The 22,839-nt window shown below is 42.2% G+C and overlaps 1 protein-coding gene across 4 annotated transcripts in view; it reads left to right on the top strand.

Annotated features, from left to right (window-relative positions):
- Window positions 1-22,839, top strand: part of TMEM135 (transmembrane protein 135) — a 368,165-nt gene that overhangs the window by 39,812 nt on the left and 305,514 nt on the right. For 3 of the 4 annotated variants that reach the window (XM_039504347.1, XM_039504345.1, XM_039504346.1), the window contains exon 3: window positions 6,476-6,568. In XM_039504347.1, the coding sequence (XP_039360281.1) occupies window positions 6,476-6,568 (93 nt within the window). Of the gene's footprint in view, window positions 1-6,475; window positions 6,569-7,287; window positions 7,391-22,839 lie in introns of those variants that run through there. The other variant, XM_039504348.1, reaches the window with a different exon arrangement.

The raw sequence follows: 22,839 nt of genomic DNA on the forward strand, positions 1-22,839 counted from the left end.
CATAAGCTTTCGTGGGCTACAGCCCACTTCATTGGATGCATAGAATGGAACATATAGTAAGGAGGTATATATAGATATATATATAATATATATACACACACATACAGAGAACTTGAAGAGGTGGGAGTTGCCCTACCAACTAGGAGTGTGATTCCTGCACAGTTGGCATTTTTAGAGAGAGGAAAATTCTTCTTTGTGTGCTTGTTCATAGCAGTTCCAATCAGGTGTGTGTGCACGTGCACAGCAGCCGGAAGATTTTTCCCCTAGCAGTATCTGTTGGGTCAGCCTGGGCGCCCCCTAGAGTCGCACCTTCATGGCGCTCAATATAGGAACCTGCCACACCCTCAGTTCCTTCTTACCGCCAGTGACGGTTCGCTGGAACTGTCTTGCTCTTGTCTTGGCAAGCGCATTTGGCAGTGTATATAGTTATTTTGTTCGTAGTTATTTTTAGTTTAGTGTTAGTTCAAATTAGTTAGGGTTAGTTTCTTAAGTTTCCTTTGTGGGGAGGGGAGGTGTCCCCTCCTATGCTCTCCCGGCACCGGGGCATGCCACGTTCTGTGGGTTTCAAAACCTGCTGCACGTGTATGCCCAGAAGTGATCTGCACACGTTGTGTCTGAAGTGTCTAGGGGAGACCCACCAAAAGGATAGCTGTTGGATCTGGTTCAGTGGATAGAATTTATAGGGGTGGTATTGGACTCAACCCAGGCCAGGGCATATCTCCCGGAAGTGAGGTTCTGGGCCCTGGGTGATATCATTCGAAGTCTCAGGCTATCAAAAGCTGCAGCGGCAAGCGCGCGCAGCAGGGCGCGCGCAGCGCGCGCAAGTGTAGTCAGCCGCCCAGCGCTGGAAGCGCTCCCAGCGCTCGTGTCTCCCAGCTCCCTCTGTGGGAGCCAGGTGGGACACACGGGGCCGCTCTCCAGCGCTGGGCTTGATTACACTGGGGCTTTTAGCGCCGCGCGCATTTTGCAGCAGAGCAGGTGTTGTCACACACACTGTGCTGCGCTGCAATATAAGTGTAGCCAAGCCCTCAGGCAGTTCCCCATCACCACAGCAAGAAATTGCTTGAAGCTCCTGGGACACATGGCTGCTTGTACTTATGTGGTGCAACATGCCAGGCTCAGACTCTGGCCTCTCCAATCATGGCTAACCTTGGTGTATCGGCCAGTTCAGGACAGTTTGGATAGGGTCATGACTCTGCCTCACCTGGTCATTGACTCCCTCCTGTGGTGGCTCAACCTGCAGGTAGTGTGTACGGAGGTCCCTTTCACCAGTCCTCAGCCAGCCCTCTCACTGGTTATGGATGCATCAGTCTTGGGCTGGGGAGAACATCTGGGAGACCTCAGGACTTAAGGCGATTTGCCTAGCATGCCAGACTTTCCGAGCCCACTTGGCAGGAAGATGTGTATCAGTTCTGATGGACAGCACCGTAGCAATGTTTTATATCAACAAACAGGGGGATGCATGTTCCTCTCCCCTGTGCCAGGAAACCCTCATGCTGGGGCAATGTTCCCTCTAATTTTTTCCATCCATGTGCAGAATGAATTTTGTTATGTGCACTGTATCAAGGTAATGTGCCGATGTGCACCACCAGTAGAAACCAGAAACCTAGATATGATATATATATTTTTAAAAAGTTACCATAGGGAGAATTACTCCAGCCAAGACAGGTTAGGCATTTTAGAACTCACTACTCAAAGAATTAAATTTAAGCATAAGATGGAAATAAAAATTATGAAATGAGTAGACCGGTCAAAAAACTTAAATAGCACACTTTGAAAGAAGTATCAAGAGCTAACAGCAACAACACAAGTATGTGTTGGGAGGTGAGTATGGAAAGAGAGAGAGAGTGTGTGTGTGTGTGTGTGTGAGAGAGAGAGAGAGAGAGAGAGAGAGGGACAGACGCACGTTGCCCCTTTAAGTACTGACCCCACTTTAAGTACGCTCCCCTTTTAAGTAGCTTAGCAAATTCAGGCACAGCAGCAGCTGCCAGCAAGCTCCCTCCATCTTGAGCCCTGTCGTGTGTCCCTCCTCCCTCCCTGTGGAGATGGGGTGTAGGGGCAGGGGGACAGCCTGACATTAGCACCCCCCCGCCACACACACTCTGCACAACAAGCAGGAGGCTCCCGGAAGCAGCTCCAAGGCAGAAGGCAGGAGCAGCACATGGCAGTGGGGGGAGGGACACCTGAACTGCATGGCACTTGATAGCCTACTGGGCAGCTGCACAGCTTACAGGGAACTTAGGCTGTGGGACTTTTGTGTAGAGCATTCGATACACCTACAAGCATCGTACCTTGCGGGAGTTGGCAGACTATCTCAGCAGGTCATTCCACTGCCACTAGTGGTGACTACACCCAGATATCGAGAACTGTATCTTTCCCCAGATAGACCTGTTCACCCCACATCACAACAGGAAGTGCCAGCAGTTTTGATCCTTCCTTAATCACAGCCCAGGCTCCATCGAGCATGTGTTCTTCCTCCCCTGGGGAAGCCATCTCCTGTAAGCATTCCTGCCCATCCCTCTTGTTCACAAGTTGGCCCTCAAGATACGGAGGGAAGAAGCTTCTGTGATACTGATAGCTCCAGCCTGGCCCTGCCAGCACTGGGACACATCTCTCCTGCAAATGTCCGTGGAAGCCCCGGTCACTTTGCCGCTCTTCCCAGACTTAACTCAGGATCACGGTCATCTCCAGCACCTGAACCTTGAGTTGTTGCACCTCACGGCATGGAAGCTCCATGACTAAATCTGATGGAGCTCTCCTGCTTGGACCCAGTCAGACCAGTCCTTCTTGGCTGTAGGAAATCATCCACCAGGGCTATCTACCTGGCCAAAGGAAGAGATTTTCAATCTGGTTGGCGCAGCACCGGCCGTCTCCAGTGCTCACATCTATACCACTTATACTGGACTACCTTCTCCATCTTAAGCAGCAGAGGCTGTCCATGTTATCAATAAGGGTTCACTTGGCCACCATTTCTGCCTTCCATCCAGGTGGAGAGGGCCGGTTGATCTTTGCCAACCCCATGGTCAGCCGTTTCCTGAAAGGTCTCGACAGACTATATCCACACGTCCGACAATCGGTTCCAGCCTGGGATGTTAATCTGGTCTTTACAAACTGACTGGGCTGCCCTTCGAACCACTGGCTACTTGCTCTGTGCTCTACCTCTTGTATAAGGTGGTGTTTCTGGTAGTGATAACCTCAGCCAGGAGGGTGTCTGAGCTCAAGGCCTTAACATCAGAACCCCCATACACGGTGTTCTGTAAGGACAAAGTTCAGCTCAGGCCACATCCAGCTTTCCTCCTGAATGTTGTCTCTCAGTTCCACATCAACCAGGACATTTTCCTTCCAGTGTTCTATCCTAAGCCGCACTCAAGCGGCGGGGAGAGAGGCTTTACTCATTGGACGTTTGCAGAGCGCTAGCCTTTTACATCAGGATAACAAAACTGTCAATCCAACTGTTCATGGCCATGGCAGATAGGATGAAAGGGCTTCCAGTCTCGTCTCAACGAATTTTGTAGTGGATCACGTTCTGCATCTGAGAATGTTATAACCTGGCAGAGGTGCCTGTCCCACCACTCACAGCGCACTCCACCAGGGCACAGACTTCTTCAGCAGTGCTCCTGGCGCAGTTATGCAGAATGATGATGTGGTCCTCAATACATAATTTTACATCGCATTATGCTATCACCCAGCGGAGCAGAGACGACACAGCCTTTGGTAGAGCAGTGCTACAGTCAGTGAATACCTAAGCTCCAACCCCGCCTCCAAAATTTGGGCTTGGTAATCACCTGATAGGAATTGACATGAACAAATGCTTCCCTTGTAATTTTGCTTCTCTGAAGTTTTCACCTTTCAGGATTATAAATCATCCATTTATCTCTTTGAGGTTGGAACAGAATCTGTTTGAACTGGCATTGTATTTTACATCTCTGTTTTTAATTTTTTTTTGAGCTGCTAGTTCCTCTCCCCCTCCCCCAGTCATTTTTAGTTTTAATGATTGACTTTTTCTGAGGCTCTTTCACTTTCTGCTCTATTGGAATTGAGTGGAAGGTTCCAAGGATTGAGTTAAGCACAATGCATCCTGGGTAACAATCAGTAAGGTGTCTAGCTTGTGCTCAAACATCTGTCTTCTGTCCTTGAGAATTCTACCTTCCTCATACTAGGGGGTGGAAGAACCAGAAGTGAGACCTCTGGAAGAAGATATCTTCAGGGAAGCAGAATTTCAAATAAATACCTTGCCATTATAATTATGTTAATACTTTGTACCTATATGGCAGCCTTTATCCAAAGATGTTAAAGTGGTTTCAAAAGTGTGTATAAATATTTTAAGTATGGGATAACTGTGGGGACACAGTTTGGGTAAATATTTGAAAAGCACCTAAGTCCAATTTTCAAAAGTAATGTGGGCACTTAGCAGTTTCAGGCTTTTAAGTCACTTAAGAGCGCATTAGAAAATATTACTACTGGTCTATACACTTGGATTCGTTACCTAAAGGTATGATTGTAAACAGATTTAGTTGTACCAGTGCCAGCCCCATGTAGACACTTTTATATTGGTTTAAACTTGGCTTGTATTGGTTTAGTTTACAGGGGCAAGTTAAACTAGTTTAGACCAATAGAAGTGTGTCTACGTAGGGATTTTTCCCAGTTAACTAAATTATTGTATGTTTGTGTGTAGACAAGCCTTAAACTTTGGGAAAGGTCGCATAGTGAATCAATGGCAGGGGTGAAAAGAGAACCTAGGTTTCTAACTCCCAATTCCCTGTTCTAACCACTAGACAACACAACAATAACCTTTGTTATTGTTAGTCTATAAGGTGCCACAGGATTCTTTGCTGCTTTTACAGAACCAGACTAACACGGCTACTTCTCTGATACTTAACAATAACCTTATTATTTCTATCTATATTTTTAGATTCTTCATGGTGAGAATGCTTTTGGCGTTTGAATTTGCAGACAGTTGCACTATGTAAAATGTATATTGCTGTCTTTTAAATCTTATTGTAAAATTGAAAATGTAAGTAGTAGTAGAATGATTCAAAACTGTGCCAAAACAACAGATTCCTGTAATAATGAACTTTTAGCTGGTGCAGCATTTGGCCTTGTCCAGTGAAATTATCCTTCTGCAGCCGTGGGAATGTATAGTGTGTATAATTACCATTACATCATTCGTTGCTGATTCACTGACTCTTCTCACTTTTGAACATAAACTGGTCGTAATTGTTTGTATCGTTTTCGTGGCATATTGAGGGCAAAGATTGAATGAGGCAAGTCCTTTGCCCTTCCTAGGACAAGGATAAAATTGAGCTGGTCCAAATGGTGTTTCTAATTTCACTAGTTCTTTATTATGTGTTGCCATTTCTCATATGTAATTTCATCTCTTTTCATTGCCTCATATGAATTTATCATGTTACTTGCACTGTTTTATGAGGATAGAGTCTCAAATGAGATTGTGCTGCTGAATCAGCTGCTATTGCTTGTTAAAGCACTGTGTACAATCTTTCCACTTCACAAGTACCCCCATTGCTTGGAGATGGTTTATTGCCTCCACAGTCCATTCTAAGTAGGCTGGATATGCAAGAGTTCAGAATCAAGTTTTTAATAACTGACTAGACAATTGGGCTGCTACTGTAATTTACATTTAGCAAATGTGTATGATGTTCTTCCCTTTTTCCACAGTAACAAATTTAATCTTTGTCCAAAAAATTAATTCCTTACAGTTAGTCATTATTTTGTGTAATAAATCCATTTTCAGAATGATTTTGTTTTATTAATGTGCCCTGAATTTATAAGATTTTTTTTTATTTGTATTATTCCTGAAGTTGTGGACTCCTGGGGTGAGATCCTGGTCCTATAGAAGTCAATGGGAGGTTTGCGATTCTTGAGTTTAATAAACCCTGGATTCTATTTTCAGCTCTTACATTGACTTATCGGGTGACCTTAGAGAAGTCACTTAATTTCTCAGCATCAGTTTCCCTATCTGTCTTCAGGACATGTTGTGAAGTGTACTTATTTGAACCACCTCCTGGTTCATTTTATAGCCTCACATCCATTCCCTACACCTCAATCTTTCTGAGGAGGCTATCCTGACTGCCGAAGAGACAGTAGCAGTCACAATTTTTGTGTAGTTCTACATAATTCTTTAACCTTTCATAAATATCACTTGGGGGCTAAGGTACTGTCTGCTTTAATAAAAGCTCTTTGAATGAAATGGGTGCAGTACTGATGTACCTAAGTGGCATTATGGGACCTAATGTTTATGAAGTGTCTGGAGATCTTCACTGAAAAGAACCGTGTAAGTGTAAAAGTATTACTATTGGTGTCTGTGCAATATGGATTAATTCAAAGGGTGCAATGTGTATCTGTCGGTGGAAAATGGACATAATACAGTCTTATGTTGAGCATAACACATGCAACATACACTATCTTTCTTGATGCTTTGGCATGTAATATAATAGATATAAAATTACGTTTTCAGGAGGATACTTGGAAAATTCTACTTTTGGACTCCGGGCTTCGGAGCTGCTTTACCAGCTTCCTACGTGGCCATTCTCATTGAAAGGAAAAGCAGGTACATTTCATGTTATACATTTTTATTATACCTGTTCCTGTGCTTTAACTAATATGAGGAAGTTCAAATCGCTGCCATTTGTAAGTCTTTTGGACCCAAGCTAAAAAAAAGTAGTTTAATTGAAATAGTATATATTTATTAACCCCACACAGCAGATTAAGAAGCAACAGGAAGGAAAGTGTAGACTTTGCAAAAAATATATAGTGTAATTTTTTTGGTTTAGTTCATGGACTGGTAGTGAAACTGGACACAGCTATTGCTTATAGATACAGTAAGTGAATCAAGATAGCTGTTTGTTTTTGCTTCTTTATGAATAATGCTGACATTTAGTCAGTTACAAACTAAAAAGGGTATGTCTTCCTGTCAATAGACTAGTTTGCATCTTGAGGTTAATATACCCTCAAGTAAAGTTCTACTTTAAGATTAATGGAAATCTTGTATGTTTTTATTAATAATTCTATAGTTAGCTTTTATTGCTGCTATTATTATTATTATTATTATTATTATTATTATTATTATTATTATTATTTCAAAGTCACTAATCTCTGTAGTATCCGGATGTTAGTTATGTAAAATTTTAAGGTGACAGTACATCACTCAGGTGAGGAACAAAAACTCTTTACGTTTTGTGCTGAGAGGATTCAGAACTAGAGGGTACATTTCCTTGAATCCACAGTTGGTTCTGTTTCTCTATCTTGGTGAAAAGCTTGCAGAAAGGGATGTCTTGCTACGTGTTTCAAAAGTGGCAAGGCTCTATCAGTCTCACCGTGGGGGCAGCAAATTCCACAGCCCAGGGCCACCCTGTGAGTACACCCTGCCTCAGTAAGTTTTTTTTAAATCTGAGTTTCTCTTTTGGCTGCCTGGCTGCATAGTAAAAGGTGGTCATTCAGACTCTGCGCCATCTAGGGCTTTAAGGGTAAAGACTAGGACTTTGGAATGTCCCTCATATTGATAGACAGCTTCCACCAAGTATTGCCTGACTAACTTTGAATAGTTTGCTCCACTAAGAAGGCAGACTACTGCATAAACCAGTGGTAGTTTCTGGTTGGCCTTCAGGCTCATGCCCTGGTAAAGCATGCTGCACCTCTTTCATCACTTTATGTCCAAAGCATAGATTACCATACATTCAAAAGACAGGGATGGGAGGAGGAAGAGCACTTTCAGCTATCATGCATGTATGAAACAACTGCATGCAGTAAGTCCAAAAGGTCCTTTCACCTGAGACTGGTTGCAAAATGCGTATCCACTATTTCATCCTCTGGCTGTCTGACCCGCATTTCACCCCCATTATCGGCTCTGTTCCCTAGCTTGAATGGAGGTGTTTGGGAGTGAAGGATCTCCCTCACCATACTGTCCATCCTCATCAACTACCTCCTGTTGCTACTGGGACCCATGCAGATGTCCTGGCGGGTGAAGTCCTTTCCTCTGGCTGCCTCCGTTCCCTACTCAGCTGAAACTGCTCCCTGGTACCTGAGGAGTAGCTAGAGCAGGGTAGTGGGGAGCAGCCAGATGGGTGGTCTTCATTTTAAGATACCTTTATGGATGCTGGGGGAGTATGGTGCAGTGGGAGAGGGGAATGAGAAATGACAGTTGCAACACTTCTAGTGGCTTTGGCAGAAGTACACAAATAAAGGAAAAAGCTTAGAAAGCACATGCAGAGAGTTGAAGGGAAGTGGTGCAGGCTTGAAAATGTATTATTTTTTTTTGTTTCCTTTGCTGTAAGGCTGCCCACTACCTTGCTAAAAACTTCTGTATAAATATGAGCAAAACTACCTATATAAAACCTTAACTTTTTTTTTTAAATCTGCATGCTAATTAAAGGCTGGACTATTAAAATATTTGAATTTCTTGAAATGAGCTAATTTCAAAAATTCTATTTGACATGCCTCTTATGATTATTCTGTTGAAAAATTGGGTCAAGCTCTGTTTGATCAGTGTCCCAACTGTTTAGCAGCTCTTACGTTATTTCCATAATATTCATTCTAATGTAGTGTAGTCAAGATATGTTTCTTTATCTGAAAGTAGTTCTTGAATGTAATCAAAAGGTTTTCGAAAGGAGAGTACATTTCTAAGAGTGGCATTTAAGGTGGAGGGGAAACAATATTAAGTGGTAACGTTACTGTCTGATTGTATTTTACTTTTGTTTCATAAGTGAGTTACTTCTGTGGTAAGTCTTGGAATCTGACTGCCTGATATTTTCCCTTCTGGAGTTACTTCCCAGAGGGTGGGTTCACTTTGGCAAGGTTTTGCTTAAGCTAGCGGCTTAGATTCCAGCACTCCTGTTGGCTTCAGTGTTTCATTCCATGATATAAGCAAGTAGATTTTCTGCAGTTGTGCCAGGGACAAATGCCAACTTGATTTTTACTACATGCCTGGCAATGTATTTATTTATTTTTTTTAGTGTAAGGTCAAACTCAGAAAAGTACTTAAAACATTAAGTGTCAAAATCAGGATGATAGTATATTTGTGAATTGCTTCTAGCTCTCCAAATATATATGAACAAAGGACAGAAACCGATCACACTCCCAAATAATTTAGGATTTAGTGCAACAGTGGAAGAAGTTGGAAAAACTTGCAAATTAAAAATAAACAAATTAGTAAAATGAGGCAAATGACCCAGTAAAACTCAATGACGGCAAATTAGGATTGTCTCACACTTCGTACTAATGCAAAAAAGCATTAGTTTTTATTATCAGTTGTTTTCTTCATGCCATTTGCACCCAAGGTTTGAGAGAGAGAGAGAGAGAGAGAAATGAAAGGTGAAAACAATATGAATTGCTGTGAGCCTGACTGTGTTTTAAAGATGTGCATGAAAGGTGACAAAAGTACTTATAGCATAGCTGTGTAGTTTTGTAATGGAATACGAATTCCTGGAAGGTTGTGTTCGTAGAGAGCAGAACCCAAACCCCTTGACCATGGCCAGTTGGCTGTAGAGTGACTTTTGACATTGGGTTTTTGTTAAATGAAACATATAGAGTGTATAAGATAGTCCAAATTTGGGAACTGAGCTTCTGAGAGAGGCACTCATACTACAGTGATGTGGGTCATATAAGTTCCTGTCCAGAAGCATCAGAAAAATGAAAAATACTGTTTTCTTAAAGGGAATTTGTCACCACTGCATTGATATATAGGAAATAGTTAACATCTCTTAGCAAAGGATTAGCATAAAACTAGCACTGGGAAAACAAAATAATCACATACTTTATGATAATGCTAAAACAAGTAAATAAAATATGCTATGCCGGAGGAGGATAGTGAGGTGCTGCCTGCTGTCTTTGTTTTAGTTAAATTTGTGTAAAAGTGCCCACTCCTGTGATGGATGCCTCTGAACAGTGTGAAGTAGTAGTGTTAATTAAAAAAAATAAAAGTTGATAAACAGTATCAGAAAGGTAGTTGGAGTTCATAATCTATGAAAACAGTTGATATTTTAATGCCAAATATTTTTGTTAGAAGCTCATAATTCTGACAAATGTAATTAAAGTAATGCACTGAAATATGTATTTCTAATTGTAGATGTATTTATTTGTTCACTCTTTATCGCAGGTAAAAAGCCATATATTTTACATTTAACTTTTATAAACGTCTGGAAAATCAAACTTTTGGTGACACTTTCTGGCAGCTACAACTATCTCCTTTTTAGGCTTAAAAAAGAAAGTCTATTGAAGAAAACAGGGAAACAAAGAAGCTACTTGTTTTGTGTTTAGTTTATAAACATGTTGCTGGCCCTTTAAATTTTAGTTAGCAGCTGGCCGGAGCACAAAACTTAATCACTTAATCTCTTCCCAAGTGGATACCCTATTTTAGGTTCCTCATAGGCATTTGCTTGCACAGCATCCCTGTCAGGCTCTGAATTCAGGAACAAAATGCTTGTAAATCAGACTGCTGATGTTGAGTGGTGTTGTTTTTGTATACTAGGCCAGACTCTTGTACCATATAAACCTTAGGAAAAGGCAGGAAAAGAGAGAGTTTAAAAACATGTTTCATTTAAGTGAGTATAAAGTATCTTGCTGGTCCATATAAAACTACTATCACAAGCTTGCTTTGGCTGTAGATTTGTAGGGTAACAAGAAATTGGCATGGTAGTTGACATGGTAAACAGCTATGTAGTAATTAAAGCATCTAGATACAGCTTTTGAGCTAATTAATAATTGCAACCAAACTCCAATTGATGTGCAATGTTCTACTATTTTTCTTTTTCTGTAGATCAAGATCCATATAATGATGTATCTGTATACATCTTAAGTAATATTCTTGTAATATATTAGTACAGATATCTCACCTGTGAAAACTGTCATATTGGAACCTAGAGAGATAAGGTTTTTTTATTGGGCCAACGTCTGTTGGTGAGAGAGACAAGCTTTCAAGCCACGCAGAGCTCTTCTGACCTGAAGAAGAGCTCCATGAGGCTTTAAAGCTTGTCTTTCTCACCAACAGAAGTTGGTCCAATAAAAGATATTACCTCACCCATCTTGTCACTGTAATATCCTGGGACTGACGAGTACAACTACACTGCATAGCAGAACCTAGAGAGACCAGGTGGCTGAGGTAATATCTTTTATTGGTCCACTCACCCACCTGGTCTCTCTAATACCTTGGGATCGGCACAGCTATAACAACACTGCATATAGCAGAACTTGTGGACAGTGCTAAAATTTAAAAATCTGAAATGTAAATTAAATGCACATGTGCTCTTCCTCCAGAAAATCAACATATAGAAATAATTCTACATTTATGCCAGGAGATAGTGACAATCTCATTACTAGCATTCAGTCATTTAATGGACAGTTACTTAGATCGGGGCGGGCAAACTTTTTGGTCCGAGGGCTGCATCGGGTTTTGTAAATTGTATGGAGGGCCAGTTAGGGGAGGAGGTCGTGGCCCGGCCCCCACCTCCTATCTGCCTCTCCCCCCCCGACTCCTACCCCATCCACCCCCCCGTTCCCTGATGGCCCCTCTGGGACCTCTGCCCCATCCATACCTCCCCGCTCCCTGTCCCCTGACCACCTCTGGACCTCTGCCGCCCCATCCAACCCCTCCTCTCATTCCTGATGGCCCCCGGGACCCCTGCCCCATCCAACCACTCCTCCTTCCTGTCCCCGACTGCCCCCTGCTGCCCCATCCAACTCCCTCCCCCGCTTCCTGACTGCCCCACCCGGGACCCCTGCCCCCATTCAACCCCTTGTTCCCCCTTAACCACCCCGCCCCCTATCCACACCCCTGTCCACCACCTTGAACTCCTGTGCCCTCTATCCAACCCCCCCTGCTCCCTGTGTCCTTACTGCACTGCCTGGAGCACCGGTGGCTGGCGGCGCTAGCCTGGAGCCAGGCCACGCCGCTGCCACCACCATGGAGCACAGCGCATCGGGTCAGGCCAGGCTCTGCAGCTGCGCTGCCGCAGGAGCTCACAGCCCCGCCACCCAGAGCATTGCGCCGGTGGCGGAGCGAGCAAGCTGAGGCTGCGGGGCAGAAAGGACAGCAGGGGAGGGTCCGGGGGGTAGCTCCTTGGCCCTGTACATACCGCAGGCCTCTATGAAGCACTTTTGGCCACCTCCATCATCTACATTCTCGGGTCCACAGCGGCAGAGCTTGTACAAGAAAAAAGACAGAGGCTTTAAATGCCGCTGACCCACCTCGTCCCCCTCAGCTGCCCAGTCGGGTCCCGTGTGCTACCCAGGTGGCCCTCGGCAGGCAATTTGAGGGTGTGCCTGAGCATGGAGTTCCAGTCTTGTCCCAGGACCCATCCCCCTGTTTGTTTCTGAACCATCTATTTCCCTTCCTCGCTGCATGGGCCAGGATCACCTCAGACCATTGGATGCTCAACACCATAGCAGTTGACTACACTCTGCAGTTTTCCTCCATCCCTCCCTCCCATGCCCCATCCCCGTCCCTCTTCAGGGACCCTTATGAGCATCTCCTTATCCAGGAAATGGAATCCCTCCTATGTCTGGGGCCATAGAGGAGGTTCCTCAAGATATGAGGGGGAAAGGGTTTTATTCCTGTTATTTCGTAATCCTGAAGGCCAAAGGGGGGCTCAGACACATTCTAGACCTGCATTGCCTCCACGGATATCTCAAGAAGTTGAAGTTCTGCATGGTCTCCCTGGCCTCCATCATTTCCTCTCTGGATCCAGGAGACTGGTACGCTGCCATGGACTTAAAGCAGGGGTGGGCAAACATTTTGGCCTGAGGGCCACATCCGGATTCCAAAACTGTATGGAGGGCCGGGTAGAGAAGGCTGTGCCTCCCCAAACAGCCTGGCCCCCGCCCCCTATCCGACCCCTCCCACTTCCCACCTCGTGACCATCCCCCTCAGAACTCCCGACCCATCCAGCCCTCCCCCCCGCTCCTTGTCCCTGACCGCCCCCTCTCGGGACCCCACCTCCTATCTAACTCCCCCACCCCCTTACCATGACGCTAAGAGCACCAGGACTGGCAGCCGTGCCACCCAGCCGGAGCCAGCCACACCGCTGCACAGTCTAGAGCACCGGGGCAGGCCACCGTCTCTCGCAGCCATGCTGCCTGACAGGAGCTTACAGCCCTGCCACCAGAGCACGGGCGGCACGGTGAGCTGAGTAAGGGAGGTGGGGACAGGGCCGCTCAAGGGCCATGCAGGAGGGTCCCTGCAGTTTGCTCACCTCTGACTTAAAGGATGTCTACTTCAATATTTCTATCTTCCATGGCCACAGGAGATTCCTCTGTTTTGTGGTGGGGCAGTGCCACTACCAATTCAGAGCACTGTCCTTTGGCCTATTATCTGCTCCGAGGGTCTTCATGAAGTGCATGGCAGTGTTGGCCACTTACCTGAAGTGTCGAGGCATTAAAATCTGTCCATGCCTCCATGACTGGCTTGTCAGAGGCAGGTCACAAGCCCAAGTTCAGCATGGCTTTACTTTGATGAACGCTACCTGTCAGGAACTGGGCCTGCTTATCAACAAACAAAAATCAAGTCTGATCCCCGTTCAAAGGATAGAGTTTATAGGAGCAGTACTCGACTCCACCCGGGCCAGAGCCTACCTACCAGAGTCCTAATTCTGAGCTATGTTGGACCTCATCGCACATGTCCGAGCCCACCTGCTCACGACTGTTCGAGATGCCATTCATCTCAAGGCATCGCACCTCCCGGGCACCCGAAGTGCACTGGTGGATCTCCTCGGCAAGTCCTTCTCTTCTTGCCATGAGTGGTCACTCCACTCAGAAGTCGTCAACATGATCTTCAGAAAGTGGGGGACTCCTCAGGTGGACCTATTCATGTCCAGTCAGAACAGGAAATGTCAGTAGTTTTGCTTGTTTTGTAGGCTTGCCAGAGGCTCCTTGTCCAACACTTTCCTGCTCCCTTGGATGGGAGCACTGCTCTATGCCTTCCCGCCGATATCCCTGGTTCACAAGGTCCTACTGAAGGTCAAGAAGGCCAAAGCAAAGGTAATCCTGATAGCTTTGGCGTGGCCGCACCAGCACTGGTTTGGCACACTTTTGGACCTCTTGGTGACACTCCCTCTAGAGCTCCCTCTCTGACCACACTTGCTCTCGCAGAACCAGGGCCATCTGCTCCATCCGAACCCAGCATCACTGCATCTGATGGCCTGGCTTCTGTTCTCTGAACACGGAGGAGCAAGCCTGCTCGGAGCAAGTTCAACAGATCCTGTTGGTTTGCCAGTGTCCTCTCATAGAATCTACTTGTGGATAATCACCTGCATCAAGTTCTGCTATGAACAAGCACAGATGTTGCCACTGGCCATCGTAACTGCCTAATCTACCACAGTACAAGCTTCGTCAGTGGCTTTCCTCATGTAGGTACCGATCCAGGATATCTGTAGAGCCACCACATGGTCTTCAGTTCATACCATTACATCCCACTACGCCATCACCCAGCAGGCCTGGGATGACGCCAGCTTCGGTAGAGCAGTGTTGCAAGAAGCATGACCGTGAACTCTGCGCCCAAATCCAGGGATACTGCTTGTGTGTCACCTAACATGGAATCGACATGAGCAAGCACTTGAAAAAGAAAAAACAGTTACCTACCTTTCATAACTGTTGTTCTTCAATATGTGTTGCTCATGTCCATTCCATGACCCGCCTTTTTTCCCCACTGTTGGAATTGATGACAAGAAGGAACTAAGGCAGTGTAAGGCCGGCAGTGCCTCATATACCTGTGCAAGAGCGTGGGGCTCAAGGGGGTGCCAGAACTGGCCCTATGGATACCACTAAGGGAAAAATCACCGGCCGCCTTGCACGTGGGCTTGCACATACCTAACATGGAATCAACATGAGCAGCACATCTCGAAAGAACAACGGTTACAAAAGGGAGGTAACAGTCTTTTACTATTTGATAATTGAGGGAGGGGGGTGATGACATGTTGAGATGACATGTAGATTTTAGCAAGGGTGTTATAAAACAAGATTTTTTTTCTGTATTATGTCAGACGTGCATATTTTATTGTTAATGATTTTATGAATTCATATATTTAATATTACCCTTTAAATTCAGAAGCAGGAAAGTGGTATCTCCAGCATGCACATAGTGTCGGTATGTACACACTGTTGTTAATTGTTTTTAATAAAAGCTATGCCCATCTGTAAAAACACAAGAAACAAAAATTTGCCTTAACTTTTCCAAGTAATTCAAGGCTGTAGTCTACTTTGAGTCCCATTAACATCAATGAGAGGTGTGCACATACCTCAGGGGAGACTGGTAGATGTAGTCTCATCATACGGTAACACTCTTTCCATTCTACTAGTACGGAGGTCGGCAACCTTTCAGACGTGGTGTGCTGAGTCTTCATTTATTCACTCTAATTTAAGGTTTCCTGTGCCAGTAATACATTTTAGCATTTTTAGAAGGTCTCTTTCTATAAGTCTATAATATATAACTAAACTATTGTTGTATGTAAAGTAAATAAGGTTTTTAAAATGTTTAAGAAGCTTCATTTAAAATTAAATTAAAATGCAGAGCCCCCTGGACCGGTGGCTGGGATCCGGGCAGTGTGAGTGCCACTGAAAATCAACTTGCATGCTGCCTTTGGCATGCATGCCATAGGTTGCCTACCCCTGTACTAGTATCTGAAGAGGATGTTAAACAGCAACTTCTAAAGTTAGACCTTTTAAAATCAGCAGGCCTGGATAACTTGCATCCAAGAGTTTTCAAAGAGCTGGCTGAGGAGCTGACTAGATTGTTAATGCTAATTTTCACTGAGTCATGGAACATTGTGGAAGTTCCAGAAGACTGAAGAAAGCTAAGATTGTGCCAATATTTAAAAAGGGTAAACAGAATTACATGGATAATTATAGGCCTGCTAGTCTGACATGGATTCTGGGAAAGATTAAGGAATGGGTGATACGGAACTTGGTTAATAAAAAATTAAAATACAGTAATGTAATTAATGCAAATCAACATAGGTTTATGGAAAATAGCTCCTGTGAAACTAACTTAACTTTTTTTGACAGGATTACAAGTTAGGTTGATAATGGTAATAGTGTTGACATAATATATTTAGACTTCTGTAAGGCATGTGACTTGATACTACATGACATTTTGATTAAAAACTAGAATAGTATAAAATTAATGTGGCACATTAAACTGATTGAAAGCTGGCTAATTGATAGGTCTCAAAATGTGATTGTAAATGGGAAATCATCAAGTTGGGTTGCCTCTATCTAGTGGGGTCCCACAGCGTTCTGTTTTTGGCTGTATGCATTTTTATCAGTGACATGGAAGGAAAGAAAAATCATCACAGATTAAAGTTTGCACATCACACAAAAATTGGGGGAGTGGTAAATAATGAAGAGGACAGGTCACTGATTCAGAGCGCTCTGGATTGCTTGTTAAACGATGTGCAAGCAAACAGTATGAGTTTTGATATGACTACATGTAAATGTATACATCGAGGAACAAAGAATGTAGGGCATACTTACAGGATGGTGGGATCTGTCCTGAGAACGAGTGACACTGAAAAAAGATTTGGGGTGGTGTTGGATAATCAGCTGAACATGAGCTCCCATTATGATGCTGCCCTAGTGATTATATTACCTCTGTATTATGCAATTATTGCATATTATTGGCAATTATGCAACTACTGATGGAATACTGTGTCCAGTTCTGGTGCCCACAAGTGAAGAAGGATATTGAAAAATTGGAGAGGGTTCAGAGAAGAGCCATGAGAATTATTAAAGGATTAGAAAACCTGCCTTCTAGTGATAGACCATCTCAAGAAGCTCAATTTAGCTTATTAAAGAGAAGGGTAAACGGTGACTTGATTACAATCTGCAAGTACCTACGTAGGGAACAAATATTTAATAATGGGCTCTTCAGTCTAGTAACGAAAGGTATAACATGGTCCAAGGTCTGGAAGTTGAAGTTAGACCAATTCAGACTGGAAATCAGGCATAAAATTTTGACAGTGAGGGTGATTAACCATTGGAACAGTTTGCCAAGGGTCGTAGTGGATGCTCTATCACTGACAGTTTTGAAATCAAGCTTTCATGTTTTTCTAAAGTGTATGCTATAGAAATTATGTTGAGGAAGTTCTATGGTCTGTGTTATACTGAAGGTCAGACTGGATCAGTGGTTCTCAAATTTTTGTACTGGTGACCCCTTTCACATAGCAAGCCTCTGAGTGCGACGACCCCCCCCCCCATAAATTAAAAACAGATTTTTTTATATTTAACACCATTATAAATGCTGGAGGAAAAGCAGGGTTTGGGGAGGAGGCTGACATCTCGTGACCCCCCCATGTAATAACCTCGTGACCCCCTGAGGGGTCCTGACCCCCAGTTTGAGAACTCCATGACTAGATTATCACAATTATACATTTTGGCCTTGGAATCTATGAAAACAACTACAATTTAAAATTGTTATGAGAGATGCACTGTTGGTATATTGTAAAAACATATAATTGTGTATTATATGCTTAGTATATGTAGTAGTGTGTTTATAGATTTAAAATTCTTGAAAATACTTTAGAATAAGTAAAAGTATTATATTTAGAAAAGTGACTGCTAAATATGGATAATTTTTTCCATTAGAATTCTGAAGACTTTCTGAATGCAGAATATTATTACATTTTTAGAGCTGAGCGTAGCCTTGTGGATGTACAAATTATCTCATTTCCATTCAGTTGACAATTAGGACATTAATTGTTCATTTGCATGCACATTTGTCACAATTGCATGTGGAATTGCAGTAATTGCTCCATTTTTGTATATGTGTTTCTGAAAATATCAGCCATATGAGAAGAAAACAAACATTTACAGAATAGAGATTAGTGACTAAGGTAGTAAACACATCAGTCTCTTGGAGCATACAGCAGTTATCAATTTAAATTCAGTAGCATAATTAATGGAAGAGGTACTGTAATATATGTGCTTATATATGCACATATGTAATGTAATATTTCGGTGGCTTTTTTGGATTTAATTTAAACATAGCTTTATGTGAGTTTCATTTTATTACAGCTTCATGTTCGTGGCAATACAGTATACTTGAACTTGAAATCGTAATTCCATAAAATACTTCCTTTTCTCCAGCGGTTTTATGCCTTAACCATTTAAAATGATACTAGGGTGTAATTAAGCTCATACATCACCAATCTAAAAAAATACTACGTAATAAAGCAATGCCTCCTGCAAATTTTGGTCTGTATTTTTGATTGTTACTCTAGAACGGAAAGAGAACAGTTTCATTGATTTGAGTTATTTTTTTTGGTCTTTGTTATCCATGCTTTATTGCTGCAAGTATATTTGTTGACAAGTTTATCACATAGCACAAAATACTTGTGAAAATGGTCCCTGGGTAGCCTGAGAATCCTGGGTAATTCTGTCAGCCTGCCGTGTGGGTTGTAGGTGAACCAGGAATTGCATGGAGGCAGGCAGCCCTAGGAATTTGGGAGTTGGGGATTCCAGGAAGTCAGGCAGCCCACCAGGTAGGTACTGAGGAGCTGGTCAGGTGGATGGCCTGCCTGCCTGGCTTCCATTGGAAAATTTTACGGAATAGACTCATTCCTACAGAACATTTCTTATGAGCATTGTCTGACAGGGAAAACTATTATGTCAGAATTTGTTTTACAACCTCTGTTCTTAAGCCAAACAAGTTACTTTATTGATATTGTGGTAGAGGATGACTTATTAAAAAAAGGTAATGCATCAGAGTTGAGGCAGGTTACATTATGACTTACTATTTGACTTGTAAGAGGATTTGACGTTTCCTTGCTTGTTTGACTCATGATCAAGAGGAAGCATGGCCTTTAGGTTAAAGCTCTGGACAGGGACTCAGGGGATCCTGGTCCAGTTCTTGGCTTTATCATAGGCTTCCTGTATGATTCTGGCCATGACACTTAGGTTGGACTTTGAAAAGTCCCCATGTTCCAATGAGTTTCATGTGTTTTCAAAAACTTTACTTTGGAGCTAAAAATTAGTCTCCTTAATTTCTTTATACCTCAATTCCCATCTGTTTCAACCATAGTGATACTTAAACCCGCTCTGCCTCTTTGACCATACCACTCTTGATGTGCTTCTCTGACTTCTTCTCTTTTAGTACTTCAAATGCAAGCGTTTCAACTTCATTTGCAAAGTGTACATAATTGTGCTCCCTGAAGCCCCATTATGTGTTGAGCCTAGGGCCTTAGATTGCCTTAATTTGGTCCTGGCCATTATCTATATTTGTCTTTGTTTTGTTTAACCGTGTACTTTACAATCCTGTATACAGTACCCACCCTCTTGGGAGCCTACTGCTTCATCTTTTATATTTAGCTTTTTATTTAAGTCAGAATCATGCCTCTCTTACAAATTAATATACATTTCCAAAATATAATCTTGTACAGGAATCATGTACTTCTAATTTTTCCCTTGCTGCAACATCCCTGCTCTGTATTTGCCAAATGGAGCTTAAGTTAAAACACATCTCAATACCAAATGAAGCAAAACAATAAAAATAAACAAAATATCCTATATCATGATTTCCGGTATTGGTATTGCACATTGTGAAACAAACATAAAATTGAAGACTTGTTCTCTACCCTTCTGATATTTGGAACTCTAAAGTTCTTCACTCTGAGGTTTGCTTTTCTCATATATTGAATTCAAATTAGTGCATGTACTGCATAGCCAGACATAAGAGGAGGGGAAGTCAGATTTCCAAGGCTGAATAGCAGTTTTTGTCTGGGAGTTTTTTAAAAAAAATTGTTAAACAAAAAATATAGTTGCATTCAGTCCTTTGACATTTTCAGTTCCTAAAACTTACTGAGGAGAGCTTCATATATCTGATTCAAATGAGTAGCACTTTGGAACTAGGCTCTGTACAAGCAAAACCCAAAAAGTTTGTGTCTGCCCAGAAGAGGTTTACTTGTTCTAGCTTTTTTTTAATCTACAGAGATACTCTATCTTCATGAATAATTTAGAAATGAGTAAGGAAGCTACCACACACATTATTTGAAGGGAAAGAATTCTGATTTCTTTCTAACATGAACATTTTAAAATAAATTAATGGAGAATATAGTAAGTTGAACTCTTGAATTCTGTGCATTTGTAATAACGCTGCACTTTTAAAATATGGAGATATACCTATCTCATAGAGTTAGGGACCCTGAAAGGTCATTGAGTCCAGCCCCCTGCCTTCACTAGAAGGGCCAAGTACTGATTTTGCCCCAGATCCTTAAGTGGCCCCCTCAAGGATTGAACTCACAATGCTGTGTTTAGTAGGTCAGTGCTCAAACCACCAAGCTATCTTTTCTCTCCCCCCTCCCCTCAAGAGGATATATTACTTCAATATCCTAGTAAATTCCCATCCAAATTTGTTCACATTTACAATTTTCTGGGGCAGTGATGTGAAGGTTGCATGTGTTTTGCTCCATGTAATTCCCTGAAATAAAAGTTTGGTCAAATTGCCTTCATATGTTTCCAGTGTTCTTAGAAATAAAATTAATGAAGTCATCTCCATTAATTTCAGTGGGAAAAATGTTTCCATATGGGGTCAAGATTTCTTGAGACATAGAATGGGCAAATGGGGAGTGATATGACTGGAGATTATGCAAGCTATATAATTAGAATGAAGGAAGGAATGAGTAAGCAGAGAAGCAATGTTGCTTTATGAAGATCAGCTAAGAAGTGTCAACACTCAGCTTCTTTGACTATTTACTTCAGGTTTAATACAGCTGCTTTAGCTTGGTTTTCTTATAGCTTCCATAGCTGATTTACAGAATGACAGGTCACTATGGAAAAGTTTACAGTAAACAATGTAGCAGATAGTATTGATGCAAACAAACACATTGGTTAATGCATCTTATAAGTGACAACAAAGTATCATGATTAGTCTTCAAAATGCCTTATGGACTGCAGCTGTCATTAAAGTTATACTGGGATTATGAAGCAGCCCAGGGTCAAAGGAAAGGGGTGTGATTTGGAGGTCATAAAGAGACACTGTGATACTAGCAAGATGTAAACCAAATACTGCATTTGTAAAGGTAGCTGACAGTCAAAATGTGCTCAGAATGAAGAACTACAGAAACCATTGTGCTTTATACATTTATGTGTATGTTAGTTCATGTAACTTTTGATCAGAGGCACTTTTTATAAAGGTCTTGAGAAGATGTAGATTAATGCTCAAATACCAGAGAGAGTAGTCTTTTGACGTATTAACATATGTCTAAAATATGTGAATCTTTACGTTGTTTTAGAGGGAGATGTATTGTCTGTGACTAAACATAATTGACTCATACTTTCTGTATTTGATAATTGGTAGCTTCTGTATTTTTGTTTTATTCTTCTCCCACGTGCAATGTCGCTTCATTAGATAAGATCCTCTTACTTGACAATAGGAGTATAGAAATTCATGAATGGTGTGTCCTATGTTTATAAGCCTCTGTTACTCTTACCGTTCAAAGTATATACCCTCTTTCAGTAATCTTTATACTAAGCCACTAACTTTAATGAAAGGCTTGTGCTTCTGTTTACGTATTGATCGGTGTAAGTAGTACAGGCTGTTTGATCTGTAAACTACTGTATTTCTAGCTGATCACTATGGCTGTGTGACACACTTTATTCTGTTGATCTAAGGTTCAGTTGGCAATAGACAAAAATTGCCTTGGGAATAGTTGCAAAACTAAGTCAGATTTGTGTAATTACATTTATTTTATATAACATGGGATCATGAGGATTTCAGATTTGGTATGTAGTTTAAGTTGTTACTTTAAATTGGCTTGCACTTGAACATTATACTTAATAACAACAAATGTATATATATTTTAAGTAAGCATCTTATAAGTAAAATTTTAATCTCATTCTTAGCATGTAAAGACATTATTTGTACATTTTCAATTAATTCTAGAGGCAAATTTGGTATTTTAATGGTAGGAGGAGTATATGAAGAATTACTTTAACTTTCTCAGATAGCTTGCAAAGCGTACATGTTACTCTCTCTTTGCCAGAATCTGTCCTAATGAATGCTTGTTTATTTTTTCTGTTTTAACTGAGTGATATGAATTCCTTGCAGACAGTCTGTCATCCAAATCTAACACTTTATTTCTATTTTAATTCTACATAAGTGTCACAAGGGCCTTCGCACTCACTTGACCTCTGGTCTATGGCATTCAGGTGTTCCATCACATCAGGACAGTCTGCATTTTCCACAAAAAGAAATGAATACAAATGATTTGTCCCTTGGGTGTGGTAAGGGTCTGTTTTTCAGAGGGCTTCTGGTTGGCTGTGGGGCTAGACTCACAGGCTAATGCAAAAGAATAGGTCCACTTAGGGCTGGTCTACACTGGGAACTTGCATCGGCATAGCTATGTCTCGGGGGTGTGAGAAATCCAACTATGCCACCAGCTGTGCTGTTGTAGTGGTTTAAGTATGGATGTACCATAAAAGTGGATCAGTATTGGGCCCTCCCTTCTTGCTTGGGAGTGGCCATCAGACATTGGTCATCTGAGAAGCTCTTGCCTTCAGCCAACCCCCTTTCTCAGGAGCTGAGAATGGAGGTCTGCCGTCCATTCTGGTCTGCCGCCCACGGTATTGTGTTCTCCCCTTTTGGCTCCTCCAAATCTGACATCTCTCACAGGTGTGATGGGGCAGAACTGACCGAGTCCAGAATAGTTTATTGCTCAGTGTGGGGTTTGGGTACCCCATCACACAAAGACATCTTAATAACACAATTGGATTGTGTAATCTAGGAGGATGCAGACTGGCACTACACTGTTTTAATGCATAGCTGCATATAGTTTGTAACCTTTAGTATTATCATTTCACGTTTTTATTAGCTGTTGTATTTGTAAATTTACAAATACACCA

This window comes from Mauremys reevesii, linkage group 1 (genome assembly GCF_016161935.1).
Source record: "Mauremys reevesii isolate NIE-2019 linkage group 1, ASM1616193v1, whole genome shotgun sequence".
In the NCBI taxonomy this organism is placed as follows: domain Eukaryota; kingdom Metazoa; phylum Chordata; order Testudines; family Geoemydidae; genus Mauremys; species Mauremys reevesii.